The sequence below is a fragment of the Sinocyclocheilus anshuiensis genome, unplaced genomic scaffold (assembly GCF_001515605.1).
Source record: "Sinocyclocheilus anshuiensis isolate Anshui unplaced genomic scaffold, SAMN03320099.WGS_v1.1 scaffold988, whole genome shotgun sequence".
In the NCBI taxonomy this organism is placed as follows: Eukaryota; Metazoa; Chordata; class Actinopteri; order Cypriniformes; family Cyprinidae; genus Sinocyclocheilus; species Sinocyclocheilus anshuiensis.
In genome coordinates this window covers 553959-563086 of record NW_015548246.1, presented here as the reverse complement: position 1 = coordinate 563086, position 9128 = coordinate 553959, and the positions used below count along the sequence as shown (strand labels likewise).

Sequence of the window (9128 nt, the reverse complement as noted above, 5' to 3'; positions counted from 1 at the left end):
TTTCAAATTTAACTACAGCAAAAACCAGTTTGATGCATATTTTATCAATATTTTAGAAATTTAATTTGAATATTACCAGTACTGACTTCAATGGATTTCATTAAATTCCTTTGAACACGACTGCTCAAAACGGTCTAAATTTATGAAACCTACACATTCAAAACATTATTACTCTGAAATGTTTAATGTAAATGTTAAGTGTAAGTGAAATGTTAAGTAATGTAAGGTCTTTCATGACACTACATATGCTGGGGTGTGAATTTGATAGGTGCTTGATATAAAATAAATGGTGCTTGAAAAAGTCCTTGAATCTGGTGTTCATGAAAGAGTGGGAACCCTGTCTTTAGTATTAATGTGGGAAGTGTGCAACTCAGAGAGTATTAACCCAGGGTTGAAATGTGAAAATCTCCGCGTTTGTAGAGTACGAAACAGTTGGCCTCGGCGTTTCAGGACGAGTTCACTGTGAGAGAGGACCTCATGGGTCTCGCCATCGGGAGCCACGGCAGTAACATTCAGCAAGCCAGAAAGGTGCCGGGAGTGACCGCCATCGAGCTGGACGAGGACACGGGAACCTTCCGGGTTTACGGAGAGGTGCGTCAGCTTCCTGTGCACACTGTTGTTACATTATACAGCTCCTCTGTAATGGATACAGTTTATTCTTCAATGTTACTTTGCAGACTGTGGAGGCCGTACAGAAAGCAAGGAATTATCTAGAGTTTCTGGAAGATTCGGTGCAGATTCCTCGAAATCTTGTTGGTATGTATTTTTTCATTTAGAAACTGTTTGTATAAAGTCAAATGTAAAAGATTTTGCTTATTTTAGCATTATTTACTTTGAATTATCTTTATTTTATATTTCGGTTTTAATTTTAATTTGAGTTAAAAAAAAAAATTGTAGCAAATTTTTTTTGTCAAGTTTAGTCATTTTAATATTTCAACAAACCTATTTCAGTTAGTTGCCAAGGCAAAATTCCTACTTTATTATTATTTTTTTTTTAATAATAATAATAATAATAATAATTAATTTAATAATTAAGTTTTTCGTATAATATTTATTTACTTCATTTCTATATATTTTTTTGTTTAACAGTAACATAATTTTAGTGCTACAGGAAATTTTTCGCAACAGGAGAAATGAATAATATTTCCCAAAACTATTTATATATTGTACAGTATCTACATCTTCATGTAGTAAAATTTATTATTATTATTATTATTCAAATATTATTATTGTTTTTGATTTAGTTTTTTAGGCATTCATTTTATTTTAATTTTATTAATTTTAATATTTCAACAAACTTATTTCAGTTAGTTGCCAAAGCAAAATTCTAATTTAAGTCTATTTTAAAGTTTACATTTCTAAAATAAGTTTAATTTAATTTCTAATTTAAATTGTCTAAATTAATTTAATTTGCAACAGGAGTTCATTCGCAAAACTTATAATATGAGGTGGGAAAGTGATCATTTTGTAAGAAACTGTAAATATTTACACAAGCATTAAAATAATTTTTTGATTACATTTTTAATGTCCTGTTGACTTTACCTGCCAAACTGATGTTAACAGATAATTTGTCACATTTTCTCTTTGTAGGGAAGGTTATCGGAAAAAATGGCAAGGTTATCCAGGAGATAGTGGATAAAGCTGGTGTGGTGAGAGTGCGCATCGAAGGCGACAATGACAACAAACTCCCCCGACAGGAAGTAAGACACCTGAAAGTAGCACCTTGGTACAAAGGAGAGTATCAGCAATGTACAGGTCCTACTGGAGTACCATATTGCTTACCTAAACGTGAGTATCAGAACCCCAGCAGCCGTGGTGCTGGAAGGTCGCTGATGTGTTTGAGAAACTCAAGCGCTTGTTTGTGTTGCGCAGGAGGTGGAACAGCTGCGACTGGAGCGGCTGCAGATTGACGAGCAGCTGCGTCAGATCGGGATGGGCTACAGGCCCGTCCCAAACCGAACCGCCGATAAGGACAAGGGCTACGCCACTGAAGAGAGCACATCCAACACCCATATCAACCGATTCTACACCAGCAGGGGCCGTGGCCGCCGGGGGCCCGGGTACACGTCCGGCTACGGTAGGGCTTCTGGTTTCAAAGCTGTTGCTTTGTGTGAACCTCTGAGAATAAGAGCTCTGAGTGCCATTTAAAAATAAATAAATAAATAAAAACTGGAAACATTCAGGGCATTCAAGCAAAAATGCAATCGCAGACGGTAATGCAAGATTTGCAATTGCGTAAAGGTTATGTCACTATTTATCCATCCAGTGCAGTTGAAAATACAATTTGCAATTCCTTTTGAAAATTGCCCTGACTATTCTTCCATATTATGACATATCCGTTTATGACATATCAGCCAATCAGGAAAAAGCATTTTGCCGATAATTAAAAAATTTTAAATATCGGCCGATATATCGGTTGACCACTAATGTATATGACATCGTATATAAAATATTTTTCCTGCACAGGCACCAACTCCGAGCACTCGTACACCTCGGAGACCGACTCTGAGCGCAAGGAAGAGCTGAGTGACTGGTCCATGGCAGGAGAGGAGCCCGAGCGCAACCCCAGACAGCAGAGGGACAGCAGGAGGAGAGCGGGAGAGGGCCGGGGCCGGGGACGCGGAGGACCCGGGGGCAGAGGCCGCGGCTCAGGAAGAGGGGCATCCAACTCCATTAGCTCAGGTATCCTGGCTCCCTTCAGCCCTTTATCGGGAACACATTTTATTCACCAGCACAGATTTTAGGGCTTTATGAAATCTGTTTTATTTTGTCCCAAATTCCATGTTATTTTCCTCCTAAGTTCTGCGGTCTCGGTTTATTTTATTCTGGACTCCATTTTAATGGTTTTGTTCAATTCTAACAATCAGAGACCATGTCTAATCGAAAAATTTCTTTAAACTATTTAATAATTGACTGATTTAAATGCTATATGAAATTTTCATTTTTTTGAGAAATTTAATTATTTTATTTCTTTAAATTCTGTTTCACAATTCAATACAAATGTATTATCAAAATCAGTGGTAATCAAATGAATTTTTTTTGGCGCAACAGGTTTAGTGTTTAAATTAAAACATGAATGAAAAATTGTGTGATATTCCTTAATGTTTAAAAAAAATTATTGAGACTTTACTATTTCACTTAAATGCTATATGAAATTTTCATTTTTTTGAGAAATTTAATTATTTTATTTCTTTAAATTCTGTTTCACAATTCAATACAAATGTATTATCAAAATCAGTGGTAATCAAATGAATTTTTTTTGGCGCAACAGAGGTTTAGTGTTTAAATTAAAACATGAATGAAAAATTGTGTGATATTCCTTAATGTTTAAAAAAAATGATTGAGACTGTACTATTTCACTATAGTATTTACTGTACTATAGTAATATACTTCTGTCTTTTATTTCTTCAAGGTAAAAAATAAAAATATTTTACAGGGTTGTATTGAAGACTTTACATCTGCATTTTTGGCATCGCAGAAATCATAAGCCCCTAAGATTTATGTTTCATGGAGGAGAAAAAATATGACTTATGGCCATGATTTAAAAATGTAGTCCTTCATTTTAGTTAGTTTATTGTGGATCTAAAAATAGTACAACATAGCCACGATTTACCTTAAAAGAGGTTAAGTTATGTTAAAAGAGGTTAAGTCATGTGGTAACAATTTAACTAAATTGAAGAAACATGTTAATATAAAAAGTTTGTAGAAATTGATAAGTTGAGAGAACGAATTCTTAGTTTGTAGCCACGGTAACCTTTTATTATTTTTTCTTCCACGTGATGAATGGGGCTTTGTAATGTTTGAATATGTCTGTGCATATTGGATGAGTATATAGTATATTTTATCGTTTCAAAGCAGTATTTTATAAAGTAATTTTTTTTAAATTGTTTTATCAAAATGAAACCTATTTAGTATTTGATAGCATCTGTATTTTAAAATCAAATTTACGAAATGATTTAAAAAAATATATAAAATTTGTACACAGGCAAGCACTTTCAAAAATGTTTTAAAATCTAGTTGCTCTGTATTTTTAATTTTTTTTTTTTGTTCTTGCATGTTGCATTGCCTAGTAAATACTTATTTTAGTTTTTGTCTTTCATGTCAGTCCTGAAAGATCCAGATAGAAACCCATACAGTCTGTTGGACAACACCGAGACGGATCAGACGGCAGACACGGATGCCAGTGACTCCCAGATGAACACCAACCGTCGCAGACGCTCCCGTCGTCGCCGCACAGATGAAGACACCACAGTCATGGACGGCATGAGCGAGTCCGACAACGCCTCCCTCAGCGAGAACGGCCTCGGTGAGCACAAAAGCTGCAGGATACTTACGGTCTAAAATAAAGTCTAGAAACAAATACAGTACACAAATTGTAGCTGTTTGAGGTTTATTTATAATCATCAAATTATAAATAATAGTACAGAAAAAAGTACAAACTGAACAATCTACGTAAATAGTGTCAACAGCGAAGAGGTAGAATATTCTGCATGAACACATTCTCTCCTCATCATAACACAAGTGACTTTCTATTCATCAAAAAATATTATTTTTACAATGATTGCGCAAAATATTTAACAATATATAGTAGGGCTGGGCGAAATGGCAAAAGATTAAAATCTCTCTTTTATTTTTTTTCAGAACGTTTGACCGATTCTCCACTTTTTTTTAAACGATTTTTAACTAGTCAACTTGAAAATGTTACTACAACATGATTCAAGTAACTTTCTTTTTAAAGAAAATTCTATTCTAAGTGCAGCACACATGAAGTTGTCAACATGATGTAAATGTTAAACAAATCACGTAAGTATCTTTGCAGAAAAGATGCATGAACTAAAACTACATCTTGTACAAACTTGTCTTATACATATATGTTCAGAAATAATACGAGGAAAATGCTTTAAAAAAATCGAATTCAAATTCAGAATGACTGAAGGTATAACACAAGTAGACTATTATTAACTATAAATGTTCTGTAAAAACAACAGCAGCTTTCAGCCTGTCCCCATGATGCAAACATGAAATATCAGACATACAGTAGTAGTTCTTTAAAGTTTTTTTTTATTCGCTTGAACTGCTTTTCCAATGTTTTTCCATTGTTCATGCATGAAACGGCAGTCTAAAAACGCAGCGCTCAAGTTAAAAAGTTAACTCCCATGTTCTTGCATGTTTTTCCTATTCCACTGCCCGTGTCGCATCTTTGTCAACACAAAAGTGCATTCTGTGTGAATGGCGCCTAGCGATATGAGTGCGTCACACGTGAGCGGTTAATCACGTGCGCCGACATGCGGTCAGATCGTTCTTTTCTCTTTACTGTTATCATTGGAATATTATCAAAGTGTCTAATTCTAACGTTTGGTAATATTTCTATTCAAAATCGCGATTCCTCGATTTCTAAAAAATAAAATTGTAGCAAAACATTACATTCGAATTAATCGATAAAATCGGAAAAATCGCCCAGCCCTAATATTTAGTTGCAGATTAAAATGTTCATAGATTTTTAGATTTTTATTGACTTCTTTGTTTAGTTGGGAATAATAACATTGAGAGAAATTCCACAAACTGCGACCAGCTCGAATGGCTTTTTCCAAAACGGCTGTCAGTATTTAAAGTCAGGCTTTCCACCGGTCTCTTGTAGATGATGCTGAAGCTAAACCACAGCGGCGCAATCGCAGCCGCCGGCGCCGTTTCCGGCCTCCTGAGGAGAGGCAGCCAGGTACCGGTATGAATTAACACTGGGTTTGTGTTCAAGCGAGTGTTAGTCCAAACTGCATGGCACTGATCGCCTGGAATAACATCAGGACTTCAAACTAAACCCACATGATCAGTCAAACATGCCAGATCACAACAGCCTAAGGCAAATAAAGAAAGTTATTTGTAGAGCCCGACCGATATGGGTTTTTGGGGGCCAATGCCGATACCGATATTAGGGTGTAAAAAAACTGTGATATCGGTATATCGGCCGATATTATTTGTGTATATTATAGTACAGTACCAGTCTAAAGTTTAGACATACTTCCCATTCGTATGTCCAAAACTTTTGACTGTTACTGTATATAGAATACATTATATACATAAACAATTTATATATATATATATATATATATATATATATAAATGACAAATTCCGCAAAATTCCACGTTATACAGTAAATTCCGTTTTTATGACTGGATTCCATGATTCTGTCTGCGTTTTCTGCATCACCAAAATCACACTAAGTATGATAAGCTCATTGTGAGAGTAAAAGACGGGGACATTATTTACTTTATAGCATTGAGTCTCATCAACTAGGTGACAATGTAGCGTTAAATCACTATTCAACAGACTCAAGCCACCACCGCACTGCCGTCTATTGAACTGTAGAAAGATACTAACATTTCAATTTGCTGACAAACTATGCTGACTTACGAAATGTGATGTGACCGATGTGATAAGCATAAGTGACATGGCAGTATTAAAGGGATAGTTCACCCAAAAATGAAAATCTGTCATTAATTACTCACCCTCATGTCGTTCCAAACCCGTAAGACCTCCGTTCATCTTCGGACCACAAATTAAGATATTTTTGATGCATTCCGAGAGCTCTCTGTCCCTCCCATAGACAGCAAGGGTACTACCACGTTCAAGGCTCAGAAACGTAGCAAGGACATCGGTAAAATAATCCATGTGACGTCAGGGGTTCAACCGTAATGTTATAAAGGGTCATTGTTTATTAACTTTACAGTAAGTTATGTATTTCACAAACTAGTCAGCAACTTACCGTTAAGACAACGCTCGACTCTTGAGTCGTGAAGACACTGGCGCTGCCTGAAAAAGAGACCTCCTTAACTGAAGTGATAGGGTTGGCTTGTGTCACTCAGGGTTGCCAGGTTTTCGCAACAACACCTGCCCAATTGCTACTCAAAACTAGCCCAATCGCATTCTGGGGGTAAAATAAACGGTTTTTTTTTTTTCACAGGGTATATGTTCTGTAAAAAAATGTATCTGTTCATATCGGTGGCATATCTGCGGCATATACGCCGATGCAGGTTTATCTGCGATAGGCTCATATCGGCCGATAAAATTGGCAAAATGATAAATCAGGCGGGCTCTAGTTATTTGTTATTTTCAGGTATTGGATACATTTAGTTATTTTGGTGAAATAACATCTAAAAGTGATGTTCATCTGGCATGTATGAATTTAAACTTTTTTACACAATTGCAAATAACATTGTTTTAATGCAGTAGGTGTTAATTTGCATGGAGTATGTAAATGCATGTAGGTCTGTTACCTCAAAAGTGTCGTTTACCTACAAGATTCTGTTTTTTACTCACCGACATGTCGTTCCAAACCCTGAACAGAGAAAGGAGATTGTCCAGCTGCTTTTTTTTTCAAACGTCACGGTTTTTTAGCAGCCAGTTAAGAAAGGCAAGATTTGAGAGCTCCGGCAGAGAAACATTTTCAGTATTTAACACGTGGCCTGTTCCTCACGCATAGATATTTCACCCTCATTTTAGAATAAAAACTGCAATCATTTTTTTTTTCTGATGAAATCATTGACATCTCTTGCAGTTACTGTGGCTGACTACATATCACGAGCTGAATCTGAGAGCAGACAGAGAAACCCAAGTATATATATATATATATATATAAATTCATTAATGTTTATAGTTATTTATTTAGATACTTTACGGACGATAATGGATATTTAATCGTTTCTGCTTATTCGCAGGAGATTATGAGATTATTATACAATTCATCATTTTTTTCTATAGCAGATTTCAAAAGGAATATTTATAAATTTTTTGTGCAGTGCATTACCATGTTGTGATCAGGGTTATTATAGTTAACTACATCAACAAAAAATGATGAAAAATGGTTTGGTTAAAATTGAGAGAATTGCAAAGACATTTCTCATTTTCATTTTGTTAATGTAATGTACTAAAACTAAATTAATAATTAATAAAAACATAAAAAAAACTCTAAAGTGACAACAACAAAAAAAGCGGTCAAAATGGAAAACATAAAAGTAAGAACTAATTTAAAACGATTGTATTAAATTAGAAATAATAAATTGATTTTAAAATAATAGTACCTCAATTATACCAAAGTAACACTGGTTATAATGGCTGAATGAACTTGTAGCATATAGGCTACAAACCATTTGTTTTATTAGTTTTTAACAAAGAGGTTTAGTTTCATAATATCACTTATTTATCAATTATCTACTATAATGTTGCCTAAAATGTTATTATATTTTTTAATATTGGTGCATCTCTAAAGTTATATTGACTGGTTTCCCTCAGTCATTGAAAACCTGTAAATATTTCATAAAAAAAAAAAAAACCTTATTTAGTAATCAGCACAAACAACTAGACTAGTCGTGGAAACTCATTGGTCAAGTTGTTGTATTTAGATGAAAGCTGAGTGAAGAGCTTGGCTTTTAATCGCACCTGTTTTCTGTCGTCCGCAGGGTCAAGTGGACTTCATATCGGAGCACAGCCCGGCTGAAGCCGTGAGCAATGGCCCCACCAAAGTGGACGATCAGAGCAAAACGCCACAAGCTACCACCGACAAGACGCCCAAAGCCGAGCCAGGCGTCGTCAATGGAGTCTCCTAATCAGTTCGGTTTCTTTCTCCAAACTCACAACCTTTACGATTTTACAATAGTGCTTGTACAAGCTTGCCAAAGATAGACGTACAGACTTCCACATTCTCAATTGCACTTTTCAGTTCCTTCACTATGGAACAGATAATTACAATGGGGAAAAAAAAAAATATTGAGACAAAAAAAAAAAAAACTTATGTCACACCTGTGTTCCTGATCAGATGTTGTGCCTTCAGAGCGTAGTTTCAACATTATGTTGGCTGGCTATAGAGCAAACAAACGGAAAAAACAGCAACAACTTGTCTGAATACAGAAAGACTCCCAGACATCCTTAGCTGCTTTTTGTTACGTTTTAATATGCAACCACTTCTTCACGAGGGGTTATGGGAAAAAGAGGACGTTTTGCACTGAATAGTCATTTCTTGACCTTTAGAATAATGTTAGTCTGGAAACTGGTCTGCTAACTGTCCATTTTAAATGCTGTATGTACAACACTTCCTGAACGATTGATTGGGTTTCATCCTTTGTCTGTTGGGTTG

At 35.4% G+C, this 9128-nt stretch overlaps 1 protein-coding gene across 1 annotated transcript in view; it reads left to right on the top strand.

Annotated features, from left to right (window-relative positions):
* LOC107655258 (FMR1 autosomal homolog 1) overlaps positions 1-8870 on the top strand; it is a 15378-nt gene extending 6508 nt beyond the window's left edge. Inside the window, 10 exon segments of the mRNA XM_016442705.1 lie at positions 421-591; positions 678-756; positions 1591-1723; positions 1725-1788; positions 1873-2077; positions 2467-2682; positions 4106-4306; positions 5639-5716; positions 7554-7610; positions 8417-8870. Coding sequence (XP_016298191.1) covers positions 421-591; positions 678-756; positions 1591-1723; positions 1725-1788; positions 1873-2077; positions 2467-2682; positions 4106-4306; positions 5639-5716; positions 7554-7610; positions 8417-8601 — 1389 coding nt within the window. The 3' untranslated portion in view covers positions 8602-8870.
* The last annotated feature ends 258 nt before the right edge of the window (positions 8871-9128 follow it).